Genomic DNA, 21131 nt, shown 5'->3' with positions numbered 1-21131 from the left:
ACTTCATAACTGTAATGTTGCTACTGTTATGACTCGTAATGTAAATATCTGATATGCAGGATGGTCTTAGGCGACCCCTGTGAAAGGGTCGTTAGACTGCCAAAGGGGTCGCGACCCACAGGTTGAGAACTGCTGCATGAAAATGCCATATTTTTTCTAACTAATTTGAAATGCCAACTGTATCATATATCAATCACCTATATATGCATTGAAGTTGGGGGGGGCGCTATTTGTTTTATTAGTCTATGTCTCTGTGCATCAATATTATAATATCTGTGTACTAATTAAATGTTTATACAAGACTTGATGTCTCATAGGGCAAATATTTCATCTTTTTCTTCTTAAGTATATCTTGGTTCCTCCTAATATATTGAATTTCTAAATAAATTTTAGAATCACTTTTTAAAGAGTAGATGACGAGGTTATTAGGACCTCAGCTAGATCACATTGGTGTTAACCTGTCTTATTGTGGATTGATACATGCAGAAGTCTCCAGTCTGATGAGCAGGGTTAGTCTAAGAGTAGCATTTTATTCTCACAACTATAGCAGCAATAGCACACATGGTATCAAAAAGCTGACATGGCCCACCTAGTGGACATCTAGGGACTAGATCTCCTCCTCATTTCCCAGAATTAGCATTTTCCACGTGGTCACCATTAGCTTTGGTTATTGGGGGTAGATCATGGGTATACAACTTCATTACTGAAACCTTATTTAAGTGTATATTAAGTGCCTATTGAGGGCTCCTTCAAGGTGTGGACCAGACTAATATTTATCATATTCTCAGAGAATAAAACATACAACACTTATTTTACTCTTCAGGGTTTCAATCGACTCTTATGGACAGACACCAGGGTTGAATGCTGTATAACTCCATTTTAATACCATGTTGGGGAATTTAGACAATTTAGTCAACTTTCATCACTTACTGTTGAGTGTCTACTTTGCTCTTGGTACAGAACTAAGTGTTGAATATTCAGCAATATGGAAATACATATGGATTCTTCTCTCATGGGAAAAGATCCAACATTGAAATATAATAAACAGAAATATAAATATTTAATTTATAATTGTGTTTAAGGCTATGGAGGGGAAATGTGGTTTTATGTGAGAATAAATAACTGCAAGGAGAATAATACATTTTTCATGTATAGAGCATTTAATGTACAAATGAAACCTGATTTAACTTGTAACATAACTAGATTTATGTAGCAAATTAAACGTAGTTTTAATAAGTCCACTTATTCATTTATTTCACAGCATCCATGTTTATCCAGATATTGGGCTCACAATAACAACCAAGGCCTTTGAGGAGTTCATTGTTTGAGTGCATAATTAGCAGTACTTCTCATTAAAATAATTGCATACCAAATGAAAACATAATATATCCTTTTTCTTTTTTTTTTAGATGAGGATAGGCATTCATTCAGGCTCTGTGCTGGCTGGAGTTGTTGGGGTAAGAATGCCACGATATTGCCTGTTTGGAAACAACGTCACTCTGGCAAGCAAATTCGAATCGGGAAGCCACCCTCGGCGCATCAATGTCAGCCCCACCACTTACCAGTAAGTGTTCTGGTTCCGTCCCCTGGTCTTTGACACTGCCTTGGGCTAACATCCTATCATTTGTAAGACCCTGTTCTTTTTCTTGATTCTGTCATTACCTAAGATAATATCAGTCTATCTGCCCAGTCTGAAAGGTAGCAACTGTGACACAAACTTTTCTTCCCACCTGAGAGAGTTCATGGGAAGCCTCACTTGACTGAGAGGTAAATACATTTGTCATTTCCCACAGTCTCTGTTCTTCTGAGGTATACCTGCTTAAAATATATGAGAGCAAAGGTTAAGGGTTAAGGTTAAAGGTTAAGGTTACACTAGAAACTCTAATATTTTCAAAATGTTCCTCAATGTTATGAAAATTAAAGGAATATGATAGAGAAGGTGGTTTGTCTGTTTTTCTTTTGAATATGAACATAAATAAGGACTCTCTCCAGTGAAATATATACTGGGTACAGAGTAAAACTTTAAACTCCATTTCTCATAAAGGTCTTATTTCACAATTCTACACTTTTTGACAGCTGAATTCATCCTTATTTTGTGCCTGGTAGATGTCCTCTCACCCAGTAGATATTAAGTTCATATGGGCAGTGGCCACGTCTGTTTGGCTCATTATTATACACCCAGAATTTACCAACGTTTAGCACTCTATAAATATTTACTGAACTAATGGATGAATGCATTGATAAGATGGACTTCTCCAGAATAACAAAATAGTATGACTATCTCATCCCTGTAGACTTCTGCTTTCTGATAGGCATTGTGTGCAAGCTGTTCAAATAGTCCCATGATTTGGGTAACTTAGAAATTATTGTAAAACTGTAAAGTAGAAATAGTGGTCATTGCCTTTTTTAAAAAAGATTTTTTTTATTGATTTTTTTGAGAGAGAGGAAGGGAGAAGGAGAGAGAGAAACATGGATTAGTTGCCTCCTGCCACCCCACCTACTAGGATCAAGCCCATAACCCGGGCATGTGCCCTGACCGGTAATCAAACCTGCAATTTTGGGACGAAGCCCAACCAACTGAACCACACAGGCCAGGGTGATCATTGATATTTGTTATTAACATGGCTACAAAAAAACAAACAGAAAACCCTCAAGCAGGAAATCTGAATATATAGGTAACAAAAATTTGATTATAATTTAAAAACAACAACAATGGAAACAAAGATAGACACATTGAGATGCCATGTAGAGATAGCTTCTCTGACTGGCACCAAATCATGTAATTCTTCCTAATGCTTTATAAACCAATTTTTACATTTAGTCTGTCCTCAAACCTTTTCCTTGCTCTTCCCTGTGTTCCTCCCTCCTTTTCTTTTTTCAACAAATGCTTGTTGAGTACCTACTATATTCCAAGCACTACGATAGGCACTTTTGAATATGAACATAAAGAAACTGGTTTGGCTCAGTGGATAGAGCGTCGGCCTGCAGACTAAAAAGTCCCAGGTTCGATTCCGGTCAAGGGCATGTACGTGGGTTGTGGGCACATCCCCAGTAGGAGATGTGCAGGAGGCAGCTGATCGATGTTTCTCTCTCCTTTCCTCTCTGTAAAAATCAATAAAATATATTTTTAAAAAAATAATGAACCTCATAAGTTTGATCTCTGCCCTTGAGAAGGAGACCACGGACTAGATGTTGGATGGGCCCAAGTAAACAATTAATTAAATAGAATGAGAAGGAGGTCAAGAAACCCTGATTAGAATATTAAAGTACGAGAAGGGGTGGACTAAAATGAGGAGGAAGAGATAAAGCTGGTAAGTCAACTTAAGGGGTTTCAACCTAACCCTAAGAGCAGCAAAGGACATTGGAGAGTTTTTGTGTGTTTTTTTAGTTTTTTTTGCTCCAAAGTGACTTTTTATTTGTTTACTTATTTACTTCTTTTATTTTTTTCCATCACTATTTATCCGCACTATGCCCTCCTCCACTTCCACCCTGCATTCACCACACTGTTGACCATGTCCATGACTTTTCTTTTTTTCTTGTTTGCTCAATCCCTCCACACCCTCCCAATGCCCTTTCCCCTCCACTCCTCCCTCTCCCCCACAGACACACCAGAGCTGTCTGCCTGCTCTCTATCTATGAGTCTGTCTCTATTTTGCTTGGTAGTTAGTCTGTCCATTAGATTCCACATATGAGTGAAATCATATGGTGCTTGTCTTTCTCTGGCTGGCTTATTTCATTTAGCATAATGAAGCGTTTTAAGCAAAGGAGTGACTTGACCAGATTTGTACTTTAAAAAAATCACTAAAGTTACAGAAAGAACAGATTAGGAGGAGGGGAGGAGTAGTAATCTAGTGATTGAGAGGAGTCACCATATCCCCATTTCCTTGATTACTGAGATCTTAGAGTCCCAGCATTTGCTTTCAACTTGTCTTGCCGTGTTTCAGAAGAGTGGTTGGGCTCAATGACTGAACATCCACGTTTATCTGGGATGTCATTAAAAACACGCTGGCCCCTGGTTACGTTTCTAGCAAATTACATATGGCTATATGATTTTAGTATTTGGGTTTGCATATTCTGGATCTTTTTGTGCTTAAGTATTTTCTGTTTGTTCCGTCTACCCAAGTCTATACAGTCCAGCTGCAAAATTGTTAGATTCCACATGGCACAGGTGATTTAGGAACCTACACCAGGATGCTCACAGGGAAGTGCCACGATTGACTCCTGAGGGACATTCTCTATCAGGAGACAAAATTGCACTTTCTTAGAGCACATAAGAATATGTGAAATAAAACTGGAAATTTCCAGCTCTCACGAGCTTAAAACTTGGTTTTATTTCCTGAATCAAATTTGTAGAATATCCAATATAGTCTTGTCATCTTGGAATCTTCAGAGAGGTTTATACTGAATTTATTTTTAGTAAGACTATATGATCATCATAAATTTTGAGAGAGTGAATTATTTGGTTATTATGATAGTTTCTGAATGATTTATTTCAAATACATTTTGCCCAAAATATTTAAGTAGTTGGTTTAATACTTTATTATATTTGCTCCAGTTATTATTTAATAAGAATAAATAAAACATTTCCCTTGGATTTTACTCCCTTTCATTGTGACAAATAACCTAGTAAATTTGGTGTATTTCAAAGTCTAGTGTTTTATACATGAATTTTCTCATATATATATATATATAGATAGATAGATAGATATAGATATATGTGTATATCTATATCTATCTATCTATATATATATAATAGAATTTTATTTTACCTGTTTTAATTTGTGTAAGTGATATGTCACTGTATGAACCTTTCTCTAACTTTTTTAAATTTCATATTTTAAGATTTATCCATATGGAGACATGTATCTGTAGCTCCACATTTTAATTACTGTATTATTGCAATGTATGACTACACCATATTTTAATTTTATTCATGTATCCCTCTATTAATGAACACAAGGTTTTTAAAAATAATTTTTAATTATTAAAAAGTATGTTCCCATGAACATTACTTACCTGTTATTATATAAGTTTGCTACTTTACTTTCAGATGACATAAATAATTGAGTTTTCTACAGGTCATTAGAATTGAAATGATGACCTGTTGTTTATTTCAAAATTAATTTGGATATAAGGAATGAAGATTTTAAAATCAGGGCCATAACTTTTATATGAATGGCCTTCATTTTTCAATAATGAACACAGACCATTTCCTCTTCACCTAGAGCACTTTATTGCTGGACAAAAAGAAATATTTAATGACTTTTGAATTTTCCATGTTTGATGTTTTCATTTCTGTTCAATAAATGTGATGTTTACTCATCTTTGTCTCCACTCATCTGAATTTAAAAATAACGCACACATTACAAATAATTGTCTTTTAGCATCAAGCTACTGATCTGTGAAACTGAAATAATTGCTTATGTTAAGGACAGTTTCAGCAAACTTGGAAATGGCATGAATAATCGAATAATTTGCCTGAGCAAATCATTACTTGTATTTCCTTGTTATTACAAGCTAAAAATGTAGAAAGACTCTTTAATTACTTTGATATGAAATTTTCCTTACACTTAAAGGTTTTTGTTTTTCTCATTTTATAGTTGATCTATTTCTGAACTCTTCAGAATGCCTATCTTTCATTCACTGTGGAAGGCCCCTTCTGTTAAAACCAAGTTGCCTTCTGACCACTGCAGTATTAGCAGCTCACCACATCAGGGGATGCACAATGGAGAAGGATGAGGGAGTGGATAAGTACACAAGCTCCAGAAGCTGAGTGCCTCGGTTGGAATCCAGGCTTTAAAACTTAGTGCCTATGAAATACAACAACTTAACTTAGTATTAAATATGATGTTTGTAAATCTCCTAATACTTGGAGCACAGTAGACATCCATTTATTGCATCATCCTGTTCTTTTCTATGAAGGAATAGACTATCTTATTCCTGCACTTGAGTCTCATATTTAATGAGCTTAGCCACGTTGAATTATGTGTAATAGTGCATTACAGGCCTCATCTGGCAATCCCAAAGATGTGGGTTTGGTAATTTGGACAAAGGCATTTTGAGCTATGACTCAGTACCCAGCTAGTAATCACCTTATTCCTACAAGTTTTTATTAGCTAAGGCATCTTACTGATGACTAAGTCATAATTATGTGAGAAAAACTGTTTTCTTGGCAAATACTCAAATTTAAGTAGCAGTACGTTATTGCATATATGTTAATTAGGTTAACATAAACATTGACTTAAATGACACAAATTTATTATCTTACAGGTGTCACTGTCCACAGCAAGGCTACATTCTTTAACCCAGTGGTTCTCAACCTTGGCCGCACATTAGAATCACCTGGGAATCTTTTTAAAATCCTGATTTCTGGGCCTCATCCTCCGGAAATTCTGTTTCTTTGTTACTAATGTTGTGGCCCCACCCCATAACAAAGAAACAGAATTTCCAGAGGATGAGGCCCAGAAATCCGGATTTAAAAAAGATTCCCATGTGATTCTAATGTGCGGCCAAGGTTGAGAACCACTGCTTTAACCTGTTTGCCTCTTCCAGCCTTTAGAGGCCACCTGCATTCCCTTTTCACAGTTTCCTTTCTGTGCACCTGAAACCTATATAATTTTATTAACCAATGTCACCCCAATAAATTAAATTTAAAAAGAAAGAAAAATAATAAAGCCAATAGTAAAGCATTTCTCTGACACTGTTCACATCTCTTTTTCTGACTCTTTTTCCTTCTTATCTGCTTTTAAATTCCCTGTGATTATATTGGGTCCATTGGATAATCCAGGGTAATTTCCCTCTTTTAAAGTCAGCTGATTAGCAACCTAATTCATCTTTGCTCACAGGTTCCAGGGATTCTGAAATAGAGTTGTTTTAGCCAAGGTGGAGAACCACTGTTTTAGGGCATGGGATGTTATTCTGCTCACAACAAGGGAAAATCTGAGGGTAAGATCTGCCTGGAGCTGTGGTACAACCCTACTTATGCTTTGCACTTAGCCACTCCCCTATCCAGCCCCACCGTATGTCCTCTGATCCGGCGAGCTGTTTATATTGCAGTGGTCAGAGGCAACGGGGTTTCAACAGAAGATGGGTTTTTCACAGTGCATGAAAAATAGGCATTCTGAAGAGTCCAGAAATAGATCAACTATAAAATGAGAAAAGAAAAGCAAGCTTGTGGGTTTAACATACTTTTTAATGTATCAATTATGTAAAAAGAAAAAAAAATCTGAGAAAGAAAAGAACTTTTGCACGATGAATGCTCTGTCTTCTAGAGGATTTTTTCAGGAACTAAAGGAATAGATTCCTGAAAAGGGAAACCGGCTTTAGGACTGTCCTGGTCATTTCATGCTGCTCTTACAAAGTACCGTAGACTGGGCGCTATGGACCACAGAAATCTTTTCTTACAGTTGTGGAGGCTGGAAAGTGGAGGTCATGGTGCCAGCAGGGTCAGGTCCTGCAGGGAGCCCTCTTTGTATCCTCACTCAGAGGAGAGAGGGAGAGAAAGCAAGCTCTCTAATGACTCTTGTAAATGAGCACTAATTCGCAACAGCATGGGTGGAACGGGAGAGCATTATGCTAAGTGAAATAAGCCAGTCAGAGAAAGATAAATATCACATGATCTCACGCATTTATGGAAAATAGTGAATAACATAAACTGATGAATAAAAACAGATCCAGAGACAGAGAAGCATCTTTCAGACTGTCAAACCACAGAGGGAAGGTAGGGGAGGGTGGCGGTATGGGGGAGAGATCAACCAAAGGACTTGTATGCGTGAATATGAGCCTAACCAATGGACACAGACACCAGGGGGGTGAAGGCATGAGTGGGTAGTTGGGGGGCAATGGGGAGATAAGAGCACATATGTAATACCTTAATCAATAAAAAAGTTGAAGAAAATAAAAAAAAAATCACTAATTCTATTCATGAGAGCCCCACCTTCATGGCTTCCTCTAATTGTTCTAATTGTAACTTGCACCCAAAGTACCCACCTTCTAATGCCATCACATTGCGGGGTAGGGTTTCAACCGATGAGTTTTGAGAGGATACAAACATCATAACAATGACTAAATTACATTTCTATATTTAAGAAGCAGTAGAGCCTGCCAGTATAGCTCAGTGGTTTAGTGTCGAGCTATGAACCAGGAGGTCACAGTTAGATTCTCGGTCAGGGCACATGCCTGGGTTGTGTGCTTGATCCCCAGTGTGGGGCATGCAGAAGGCAGCCAATCTATGATTCTCTCTCATCATTGATGTTTCTATCTCTCCCTCTTCCTTCCTCTCTGAAATCAATTATATATATACTAGAGGCCTGGTGCACAAAAACTTGTGCACTCAGGGGGGAGGAGGGGCCCCTCAGCCCGGCCTGTGCCCTCTTGCAGTCTGGGAACCCTCGGGAGTTGGCTTAAGCCTGCTCCCAGGTGGCAGAGGGCAGACCCAATCCCTAGGTGCAGCCCTTGGTTGGGCTCAGAGCAGGGCCGATTGGGGGGTTGGGGCACCACCCCCTGTCACACTCAAGGCAGGGTCGATGGGGAGGCTGTGGCGCCACCCCCTGTCACGCACAGAGCAGGGCCAATCAGGGGGTTTAGGAGCCCCCTCCCCCCGTCACTCACCGAGTAGGGCCAATGGGGAGGTTATGGCTCTACCCCATCACACACAGAGCAGGGCCCATGGGGTGGGGATTGGGGTGCCGCCTTCTATCACCCACAGAGCAGGGCCGATCAGGGGGTTGAGGCGCCGCCACTCTCACACTCAGGGCAGGGCCGATGGGGAGATTATGGCTCTACCCTGTCACACACAGAGCCGCAGGGCAATCAGGGGGTTTGGGCGCTGCCCCCTGTCACACTGATCCCGGTGCCAGGAGGCCTCTCGGCTCCGCTGATCCCGGTGCTGGGAGGCATATTACCCTTTTACTATATAGGATAGAGGCCTAGTGCACAGGTTGGGGCCGGCTGGTTTGCCCTGAAGGGTGTCCTGGATCAGGGTGGGGGGTCCCCACTGGGGTGCCTGGCCAGCCTGGGTGAGGGGATGATGGCTGTTTGCAGCTGGTCACACACCCTTCAGGGTGGGGGGTCCCCACTGGGGTTCCTGGCCAGTCTGGGTGAGGGGCTGACGGCTGTTTTCAGGCTGGTGAGTGACCGAAGCTCCCAACCTCTCCTTTTTTTTCTTTTTTTTCTGGGCATGCTTTAGCTCTCAAGCTTGGCTCCAGCTCTTAGGCCTCCGCTGCTGAAAGCAGGTTTCAAACAATGTTGCAATCCTGCTACCTGAAGCCCGATGGACTAAAGCAGGTTTCTGGGGTTTTGTTTAGCTTCTATATTTGTAACATAGTTGCTTAGAGTTGCAGCTCAGAGGCCTGTAGCAGCAGGTGGGGAACGTTGGAGTCCTCCGTCACTGAAGCAAGCAAGCCTCATGTTCGCTTTAAGCTACCTGGCTGCTGGCGGCCATCTTGGCTGGCAGTTAATTTGCATATCTCCCTGATCAGCCAATGGGAAGGGTAGCGGTCGTATGCTAATTACCATGTTTCTCTTTTATTAGTATATATATATATAATTAAGCAGTAGAGTCCTTGGCTTGAGGAAGAGATTTAGGAGCAGTCCTGAAAAACATGGAATTTTTACAAAGCTGACTGCAGTCTCCTCACTTTGCAATCTGCCCTCAGATGTAGTTACCCCATATAATCTCTTAAAAAGCTGGGCATCCAAGAAGTTGTAATAGTTAGCTTACAGCTATCTTTAGACAACAAGAACCAAGCTTAAAATTCCCAAACAACATTGTTTGTGCTTGAGTTTGGTATATAAATTCCTAGCCTAGGAATCGGGAGAACTGAATCTCATCTTGATTCAGATATTAACTTGCTGTAAAATTTTTGGCAAACCAGTTAATGTTTCTGAGCTTGGTCTCCTCATATCTACAATGAGGAAGACCAAGATGATCTCCAACATATCTTTTACCTCTAAAATGTCATGATAGCAATAGCAAACATTTATTTGAATTACTTATTTTCTCTAAGTAATTTCTCCTCATTACATTTACCATATTTTTCCGTGTATAAGATGCTATTTTTTCTAAAATCCTTAGACTGAAAATCAAGGGGCATCTTATACACAGGAGTCAGCTGCACGGGTGCATAGCTGCCTATACCTTGTCCAAGAGGCTTCCTCCAATCACAAGCTTTATTGTTACTGACGTCAGCTGATGTTGTAATTGGAGGTGGAGGTGGGAGTGCGTAAATGCAACAAGGACTGGAGTGTTCTGAGCCCATAAAGATGTCAAAAAATAAAAAGATAAATACCAGTAAGCGATTGTCTTACTCTGCAAACTTCAAACTGAATGTAATCACCTATGCAAAAGAGCATGGAAATAGAGCTGCAGAGAGACAATTTGGACTTCCTCCCACTGAGTGTATGATCAGAAAGTGGAGAAAACAGAAGAAAAACTCCTTAAGATGCCAAAAAAGAAGAAGAAGGCCTTATGAGGAAAACCAGCAAAATGTTTAAAATATTGACTTTTTAATTTTGGGTTGGAAAAGTGGGGGCATCTTATACATGGAAAAGTACAGTAATCTTCACAGCCAATCTGCGCGTTAAAGGTTGTTGTTATTTTTATTTTTCAGAGAAGAAACAGACTTAGGAAGGTTAAATAAGCCACCAATAACACACAGCTAAATAAGGGTGTGAGTCAGAATTTAAATTCATAGCTGTCTTACTCTACTAGAGCCTGAGTTCTTAGCCAATGCCAAACTGACTTTGGAGTCCATAACTAATGGAAAGGAACAATAATTCTGAATATAACTTGCCGGGTTGTGAGGGTTTCCTCTGTGAGAGAATGGTGAAGAGAACAGTAAAGCCCTAGCTGGTTTGGCTCAGTGGATAGAGCGTCGACCTGTGAACTGAAGGGTCCCAGGTTCGATTCCGGTCAAGGGCACATGTCTAGGTTGTGGGCTCAATCCTTAGTAGGGGATGTGCAAGAGGCAACCAATCAATGATTCTCTCTCATCATTGATGTTTCTATCTCTCTCTTCCTCTTCCTCTCTGAAACTAATAAAAAATATATTTTTTTTTTTTAAAAAGAGAGAGCAAGTAAGGAGCAAGCGGGATCAAAGCTAGGGAGATTCTGTTCTGTTCGTCTGCTTGCAGGACATTTGGTCCGACCAGGTCATCTACCGACCCCATGTACAATTGCCAGAAAGGTTATCGTTGGGAAACCAGCCACGATACAATTACTGGACTAATAAAACATGATCATATTTTTAGTGTATTAATCCTGTAAACTAAAAGTATCAATAGAGGTTATGGGCTATTTGAACCCAGGGACATTTTCTAAGCCTGGGAGTTTTTGACAGGACCAAATTTCTGCTAATCTTCTTTCCCGACTCTGAATATATAAAAATGCCAGGTTTTACTTTTCATTCTCCGGGTAATAAAGAGAAGGTATGTTCTTCCTAAAATAGTTTCCAGGTGTCTCCATATTTCTAACCACATCAGTATCTGTAACTCTGAATCCAAACATGTGGGTATATATGAATAAAGCTTCAAAAAACAGAGGCTGCAAAATTAAACAGAAAACTGTCTTGCTATGCAGGATCTTACTCTATAGGCAATATGGAGGAATGGATCTTTCTAGTATATTGAGATATGCATGGAATAATTGAAGAAAGGTGAAGTAATGTGGGTATATTCTTTGCACGTAAAAGTTAGTTATTAATACTAGTTAAAAGCAATAGCTGGAAAATCTGCTTCTTTGTCAATATAATTATTGTATACTACAGGCCCGGTGCACAAATTCGTGCACTGGTGGGGTCCCTCAGCCTGGCCGGCATCTTGGCCGATCAGGGCCACCTCGCCCAGTCCCAATAGTCTGGACCCCAGTAGCAAGCTAACCTACTGGTTGGAGGTCTGCCCCCTGGTGGTCAGTGCATGTCATAGTGACTGGTCGAGCAGTCGACCAAATGGTTGACCAATGGGTCAGACATTTAGCATATTAGTCTTTTATATACTAGTATATAGATGACTGAGATACTATATAGTAAATACTCCTCTTCCTACTTAATGTGGAAAAGACATCCAACAAACTTCAGGAAATTTCTGTCTAGTAGTTCACCTCTAGCCTTCTGTCTTTTAAAAAATCAAAATGCTCATCTGCACTAGTGACTTGATATTTAAAGAAAATAAAAAGTATTTGGGCTGATTAAAAGGCGGTCCTGTTCGTCTTTTATGTGACTTTATTGATCTTCTTATGGTTTGTAGAAGCACCAAAACAGTAAACATGATATTTTACAAAAGAAAAATAATCAGTAAAGACAAATGACTTCATAATTTTCTGAAAAGGAAAACTTGAGCTGTGCCTCGAGTTATATTTTCATTTTTCCAATTACAGATGGCAACATTAATATTATCCTTCTAACTGCCAATAAAAGTTCCATCTAGCAAAATTGAATGAGATATTTTACTCATTTGGACATTTTTATTTTTTCTTTCTTTCTTCGTCTCCCTGCTGTATCAAATATCATTTTCCCCCAGAAAAATATAATTTTAAATATTGGAAATCATAAGCCTTCCTAATTTTAAAACATAAATCTGGCCTAGTTTTTGACCTTTAGAATATCCCCCCTCAGTCATTCTGTGTATTCACTAGCACCTTTAAGGTCATAATGGTGAAGTATTTGAGGATCAGAATACAATGTTGTGGTTATTTTTATAGTAAAAATTGTACATACGTACCCATTTGTTCACTTCTATAGGACTTAAAGTAGTTGTCAGAATTAATGCAAAAATAAATAAATACTGGCACTTTTTAATAGCTTTTTATTATTTCAGAGATAGGAAATGAAACAGTCTGACAATGTTGGCTTTTTCTTCTTCATGGTTTGGCTGATTATTTGGCATATGATTATTTGGTCCATATGATTCGCCCAGAGGTTGAATGTAGAATATTTCTGGTTCTGTATTAGGGCACATTCCTTACTATGTATGAAGGCTGTTTTTTTTCCCATGACAGTAATGCTAGAAAGTAAATTACCCAGTTTAGTTTTCATAATTTAAAGGCACTGATCTGATTCATATCAATAGTTCTTATATAGGGAACTTCTATTAATTGCACACACAAAAAATGAATTTTTATGAAGTATAAATAGCTCTTTTCTTGGCCATAAATATTTTTATAAATAATGCCAAGTTCAACAAAATTCCCCACATTATCTAAATTACTGTAAAGTAAAAATTTACTAAGATAATTGAGGGTAATCTAAAGCCAGAGGGAAAACCAACCCACATTTTCTTTTCTCTTTCTCCTTTAAAAACGGCACTATTTCAGGTGACCTGGAGGACAGTGTTTATTTTGCAACTACCAAACGATAAAAGACACTTTCTGAATTTTTTTAGATGTTCAAATATTAGCTAAAAAGGCCAAGTAGAAAAGTAACTTTTAGACATTTATTGGCTATGGAACCAATTAAAGTATTTGATTTACAGATCCAGGGTAGAAGAGAGATAAACTAGTATTGTTGAAGTGTTGGGGTATTGTGTAGCATTTAAGGGAGACTTAGGGTTAGCGTGTTCGTGAGTTTCCTGACACATGCTATGTGCTTACTCACATGTGTACTCTATGGAAAGACTTTTCTTCTGATGTTTTCAGTAGATTTCCAAAGTGACCCATAATTCAGAAAACATTACAAATTGCTCCTGGCTAATTAAATAAGTGAATGACCAATAAAAGACATCAGGAGAAGGTAGCTCACACTACCGCTCTGCCACCAATTAGTTTATGACCCTACGTAAGTCACATGAGTAATCTCACCCTCTGCTTCCCAGGAGGTAGAAAACAATTGGGTCTAGATTTCTTACAAAAAGTTTACCCTAAATCCTAGAGTAGAAAAAAGGACATCAATGGAAAAGCAATGGAATCTGAATAGAATCTGTAACTTACATAATAATAATATACTTTTATTAATTTCTTAGTTTTGACAAGTATACCAGGTTATGTAGAAGGTTTATATGAGGGAAAACCAAGTTAAGAATTTAAGGGAGCTCAACTGTATATAGTATCCTTGCAATGCTTCTGTAAACATGAAATTATTTCAAAATGAAAAGTTTATTTAAAAGAATATTACAGCTGTAGCCAGTTTGGCTCAGTGGATAGAGTGTCAACCTGCTGACTGAAGGTTCCTGGGTTCTATTCCAGTCAAGGGCACTTACATAGGTTGCAGGCTCAATCCCTGGCCCTGGTCAGGGTGCGTGCAGAAGGCAACCAATTGATGTGTCTCTCTCACATTCATGTTTCTCTCTCTCAATCTCTTCCCTTCCCTTCCACTCCCTCTAAAAATCAATGGAAAAATATAATTGAGTAAGGATTAACAACACAAAAAGGTTATTGCAGTTCTAACATCGAGTGAGATTGAGAATTTATTTTCAGCCAGCCTGTGGTCGGCAAACTGCGGCTCGTGAGCCACGTGCGGCACTTTGGCCCCTTGAGTGTGGCTCTTCCTAAGCCTTAGGAGTACCCTAATTAAGTTAATAACAATGTACCTACCTATATAGTTTTAGTTTAAAAAATTTGGCTCTCAAAAGAAATTTCAATCGTTGTACTGTTGATATTTGGCTCTGTTGACTAATGAGTTTGCCGACCACTGGTAGACAGTAGTGGGGCTTACATGCTATTGGAGACCCATTGAATGTTTCTGAGTCTGGAAACAACATGATAAAAGGAAAACACAATCAGAGGTGATGTTCCACAGGGAGCAGAATAAGGAAAATTAGAGGAAATAGGACTGTTAAGAAAAGACAGTGTTATTCCTGGCCTGAGGTATGGTCATGAACTAGAACTGTGGCAGTGGAAATAGAAGGAAAACCAATAAAGTATGAACACCTTTACAGAAATAATTACAGCTCAGCCAGCGTGGCTCAGTGATCGACCAGGAGGTCACAGTTTGATTCCCAGATAGGGCAGGTTGTGGGCTCCTCCCCACTATGGTGTGTGCAGGAGGCAGCCGGTCAATCAATGGCTCTCTCTCACCATTGCTGTTTCTCTCTCTCCCTTTTCCTTCCGCTCTGAAATCAATAAAAATATATTTTTTAAAAAGGAAATAATAACGAGGCCAACTGGGCAAAAACATGTATACATTCTACTTATTGTGTGGTCAGTGCTGAGCCTTAAAACTGGAAAGCCATTTTTCTATTGTTACTCATTTTTTTAAAAAATAATCCCTTATGAACTTAGCTTTTTCTTTCAAAATTCTTGCTTTGGGGTTGACATGTAATCAGGCTTCTAAACCAATTTCTCTTTCTCCCTTTTTCTCATATATGTGTATTGTTTTTTAAAGGAATTAGAAAAAGTTTATATCATTATAATTGATATAAATTACATCACTTATATAATTACATATAATGATAACATATCATATATTATATTGGATTTGTTATTGTATTGTTACATTAAGTATATAGGTATGTTTCAGTTTTCCTCAAAACAAAGCAATGCACCATCCAGTAAAAAAGGTCATGAATAACATTATGAGAACGCTTTTTTTTAATCCTCACGCAAGGATATGTTTTTATTTATTTTAGGGAGAGAGAGAGAGAGAAACATTGAAGTGAGAGAAACATTGATCGGTTGCCTCCCTTATGCACCTCTACCAGGGATCGAAACTCCAACCTAGGCATGTGCCCTGACCAGGAATCGAACCTGCAACCTTGTGGTGTACAGGATAATAATCCAACCAACTGAGCCACCCAGTCAGGACAGAGTACATTTCACTATCTAATAAAATAGAGTAATTTTGGAGAAGTCATTTTTTAACTAGAGCATTGAAAGTGGTCTCAATTGGAACTTAATATAATTTTAATTTTAAAAATAGTAAATTACAGTTGACATTCAGTATTGGTTTCAGGTGTACAGCACAGTGGTTAGACATTTATATGACTTACTAAGTGATCCCCTTGATAGAGACTGAATACTTTATCAGTCAGTTCTTCTTACTGTTCTTTTGTGTGTAATGCTCTGTGCACTTGGAGAAATTTCTGCTCTAAATGCTACGCTCTAGAATCATTTTCATCTCTGATGAAAGATTCTCATGCATTCGTCACCCACTACTGAATCAAAATTGCTCTATAATCAGTGTTTATGATATTGGCCAACAGAGCAGTGTTTTCTCTGGAGATCTTACTTGAGATGTTTTCAGATTTGCAAGTCTAAAACTAAAGTAAATGCTAAACCCCACTGAATGTTAGAGCTGTAAATAATCTTTAAAATAAATTAGATCAAAATGTTAGCTGACTTTATCAGTGCGATGAGCTGATTTGCTATTATGCCAGCTGTATAGGCTGGCAGGGTGACCCTAAAATATGAGACCAAATTTACAGAGTTTACCCTCTAACCTGTCTCATCCCAATTTAATAACTTACCATAGATGTTCTCCACAAAAATTAGTATTTCTGAGAAACATCCCATCAAGGGAATTTATAAGGAGTGTGTGCTGTAAATATTGTGCAAGAAGAAGTTAAAAGTTGTTTTTTGGGGGATTTTTTTGAAGGGAAAAGAGTTTGCCTTTCATTTTCTAGCCCCTAAATATTTCTTCAGGCTGACTCGCCTTCTTTACACTGGAGTCATTACAACTCCGTGTGTTCTCTGTACAGTGTACAGTGTACCTAGGCTAATTCCGCTGCTGTTGGTTCAGGAACACCTAAATTATAGAATGCAGAAGCTCCTAAAATTGACTCTGGTCCTAATTTTATTTATTTATATTCAAATTAATGAAGGATCGTCCATTTCCAAAAATAAATGGGCTTCTTTTCTTCCTTTTTACTCTGCCCTTTGTCTTTTATGCAGAAAGGCCAGCACGATGATGAACTTGTTCATAAGAAAGAATTTTGGTTCGAGTAGTGAAAATATGTGAGGCATTATTTAATTTACAAGAACTGATTATAGGTATCTTTTATAAGCTCTCATTTGTCATCTCTTTTTTAAGTTCTGGCTGTTGACATGTAAAAATTTTGAGTGAGTGTTTTAAATTTCAAATCTGTTTGGTATTTAGTCTGTTGAGTAGAGTTTTGAGGCTGTTAAAGGTCAAAATTGATAGTAGCCACAGAAACGAATGGTGCGAAATCATTTTTAGCTATTCAGCATTCCAAAATTCAAGAATTTCAGAGGCATTAGTTTTGACACTGAAATGGGAAACGCACGCCAGAATGTGCACTCCAGCAAACCCCAGGCATGCAGACTATGGACTCCGCAGTAAGCATGCTTTGCCCTTAATATTAACTCAGGGCGTTGCAGACAGAAATGAGCCAGGGTGTCACCGTAGTGCCTCTGAGGCATTTTGCCTTAAACTTTTCAGGATACATATAGGGAAAGTATCTCTTTTTGACAACATGTGTTAACTTGAATTTTCAAACCTACCAAGTGACAATCTTATAAAATTGCCAACAAATCTGCAACTTAAAATTTGCATAAGTTTGGTAACCTTAAAATGCATAAAAATTTGGTGAGATCCTTCTTCACTTTTACTTCATAGCGAGCTCGATTCTTACTTTTCTTATCTGGATGGGAGTTTTATTTCCAGGGAATGAGTCACTGAATTTCATGGGATTTTATGCTGCCTAGCTGACTCATAACTATCATTTCATGGGGCTTATCTTCAAACTGCATCAGGTGTTGGAGCAGTGAAGCATAGAGCAGAAACACAGAGCAGATTAGTTCTTCTCTCCACTCAGGTGGGAAGAAGAAGGTGCATGGAAAAAAATGAAGGAATTACAGAACACTTAGAAAACACAAGGAATCTGCATCTTTAAAAATTTTTCACAACTGTCATCATTCTCCAACACTCAAAGACATAGGAGCTAATGCCATTATAGAGTCCAAATGCATTCCTTAGCAAAAATGCATTCAGATGAATAATCAGCAACAAAGACTTCTAATTTACCACAGCAGATCGACCACCTGGATTTTTCATTCATCTCTTCTGAAACAATAGTAAACTTGTAGTGAAGACAGAAAAGAAATGTAGCCCTCCTCCAGCATGCACATACAATGGTCAGGGGAAACCCACCATGCCACAAAATCTTGCCACACATAAAACTTCCAAACAAATTTCAATGCCTCACACTTACAGACTTTCAAGTATATTAGTCATTTATTGAGTGCCTTTAACAGGAAAGAGGAAATCAAAATAAACAAGCAGACAACACCCCATCCCACCAAAAGACAACAACAAAAATTGGTTGTTGGAGAAAAGGGGGAAATGGGTGCCCAAGAGCCCACTAAGTCAGAGCAGCTCCCTTTCTGCAGTGGTGAGGGAGGAGACCCACCAGCCTCCATGGCACCCCGCGCCCCTCCCATGCTTGGGGGACATTCATTGATCCAAAGCAGCAGTGAATTTTCATCTCAAAAATCAATTTGTAGAAAAACTCTGTTGCGAGGAGGAAGGGTGACAGGCAGGTAAACTAGGATTTGTGTGGCTTCTAAATATTCACTAAATATGTGGCTGAAACTCCCCGGTTGTCCATCAACCAGCAGGGGATTAAGGCCGAGGATTAATTTAAATCTATGAAGGATGTAAGCTTCCATATCAGTCCTGAGTTGCTGAAGAAATGGATTGTTAGGCGGAGCTTGAAAGCCAGCCCCTCAGGGACTTGGACTTACTCTAACATTTCAGAGGGGATCAGAGGCTATGGGGTGACCGGTGTCTAAATCCCTAATCCCCGCATACACATTTGATCATTTGTTCACACCGTGACTCATATCACCACCAGGCAAGCTGTGTGAAATGCCTCATCTGACCTCCTGCACAGCCCACCAGTAACTCATTCAGATGGTCCTACTGGAAATAATCTGGATATTGCCCTTCAGTGTTCATAGCTGTAAAGGCTGCTAAACCCTGGATATCACAGGAGCTTGGGCCCATTCATCCTTGTGTGCTATCCTTTTTATTATTGAAAGGTAACACTGTATTTAGTCATTGATATAAAAATGTTTACTTGGAAAAGAATAAGACCTGATGAAAGCTTGTTGTCTGTGATTTTGGGGCACAGTATGTAGGAGATGTATTTAAATTGTGAGAAGATTGATTTATTATGAAGAGCTTCCTCCCGGCCAAAGTGCAGTGAATTATTTTAAACTTGTGGCATCCAAAGCAGTGCCTGCCCTCTTCTTTTAGTCATTTACAAGTACTTTCATAGCTGTAACCCAGTTTATTTTTCAGTGTCAGAATATTCCAATTATAGCAAAATATCAAGACCTTGGTGAAACAAACCAACCATGGAAGAGAGAAACTGGAGTGCTTAAAATATGAGGCAGGGGTGGGGGTTGGGAAGGGAATGAATATCTGGGAACTTATATGTACACTAGAGGCCCGCTGCATGAAATTCGTGCAAGAGTAGGCCTTCCATCCCCCGGCTGCTGGCACCGGCTTCCTTCTGGAACCTGGGACCTGGGCTTCCCTCACAGCCCCAGCTTTGTCTGGAAGGTCGTCCGGAAGGACCTCCAGTCTAATTAGCATATTATGCTTTTATTATTATAGATATGCATAACTCATGGACACAGGCAACAGAGTGATGAAGGCTTGGGAGGGGCGCACAGGGTGAAGGGCGTCGATGGAAAAACACACAAACAAACAAAGGGGACATCTATAATACTTTCAACAATAAAGATAAATTAAAAATATATATTGGGAGAGAGGGATGTAGCTCTCTCCTATTTGTTGATTATGGGTCCTCAAGGAAACTTGGAAAGATTGAGCTTATGGTCTATTTTATACTCGGTGGAAGTGAACTTCATTGCTCTGCTTCTTGTCTTTTGTACTAAGATCCACAGCCATCATTTCTTCTTTTTTCCTACAGAATTTCCTCCTTTGAATTGTGTCATGTGGGCTACCATATGCTGTCTCGTATTGCTAATTTGTTTCTATCAGTATTTCTTGTCTTTTAAATTTTGTATTAACTCATTCTGGGCATCCCCACTTACTCCTCTCCTTTCAGAGTACAATTTTAGCAGGCAACAGGCACTCAACAAGTGTCTGTTGATGGATGGATATCACTGATTGACACCCACATGTTGCACATCGATAGATGTTCTATTTGAGCGAAACAAAATTGTTGTGGAATTCATTGTTAAATTAAACTATTGTTTAGGGAATCTGAACATATATCTGAAGTGGTTGATGATACAGGATATGTAAAGAAAATCAACATCTGTTAAAACAAAAACGAAGCACCCAGTACTGATGACTTCTGTACTGATTGCTATTGGGCCCAAGCTATCTGGTGGAAAGCTAAAATAATTAGTCTTATTATTTTCTGTAGGGCTAAGCTTGACTAGGATTTACAGATCTGGGTTCCAGTTCCAGTGTCTCCATTGTCTTGTTACTTCCATGAGCAAATCACTGTGATTTATTCTGGATTCATCTTCACCCTCCATATATTTGTCAGAGCAGAGCATGTCTGGCTTTGGCATAGAGCTATCTTATGTGGATGTAATGAGATAAGGCATTTGAAAGAATTTTGAAATGTTAGAATAAGCCTCATTTTCCTATACCCCAAGTTAATATTATCATCATATCCTATTTTTAAAGAAATGGTGAAATAGAACTTCGTTTTAAAATTATTTACAAAGCAAAATACTATTAACTGTGGTTCATAAAAGTAAATATAGATTGTTCATATTATAAGAATTCTTAGTACTACCGTTATTTTCAGAGAATATGTTTTGTCCATCAAGAATGTTTGAGAAGGAATGATTATTTGTTCCTTTTTCTTAGTGGATAAATGATGATCATTGCTTGTGCAATGATCTTACATTTTCACACTTCCTTTGTTCTCCTTCCTCTTATTGCCTCTTTTGACTTTGCCTTCTCTCTGTCACAGTGGCTCCTTTCCTCAACCCACCTCTTCCATTGCATAGCTTGTTAACATTCACCTGTCTTAGGAGGATGCGTTGTTTTTGGAAAAAGCTGATGGGCTTGGCTCCACTATGCCTTCCAAATAAAGTCTAAACTTGTAGTTTAGGATTTCAAAGCTTTGTCTTAACTTACTGTTTCGGCTTTAGCGCTCATTCTGACTTTATTCTGTGAGGGTATCACATGGTTGGAAATGTGTTGATCCTGATCATAATTTTCTTGTTTCTAAACCTTTGGTCTGCTGTACTC

At 38.7% G+C, this 21131-nt stretch overlaps 1 protein-coding gene across 2 annotated transcripts in view; it reads left to right on the top strand.

Moving 5' to 3' along the window:
- Positions 1–21131, top strand: part of GUCY1A2 (guanylate cyclase 1 soluble subunit alpha 2) — a 286323-nt gene that overhangs the window by 249860 nt on the left and 15332 nt on the right. For both annotated transcript variants that reach the window (XR_009454357.1, XM_059707959.1), the window contains exon 7: positions 1410–1564. Coding sequence is in view for 1 of the 2 variants with exons in the window: in XM_059707959.1 (XP_059563942.1) it covers positions 1410–1564 (155 nt within the window). In the remaining variant the exon portion in view is untranslated. The remainder of the gene's footprint in view (positions 1–1409; positions 1565–21131) is intronic.

This window comes from Myotis daubentonii, chromosome 9 (assembly GCF_963259705.1).
Source record: "Myotis daubentonii chromosome 9, mMyoDau2.1, whole genome shotgun sequence".
NCBI classification, from domain to species: domain Eukaryota; kingdom Metazoa; phylum Chordata; class Mammalia; order Chiroptera; family Vespertilionidae; genus Myotis; species Myotis daubentonii.
Note: the sequence above shows the minus strand (reverse complement) of the source record. Positions and strands in the feature narration are given on the sequence as shown.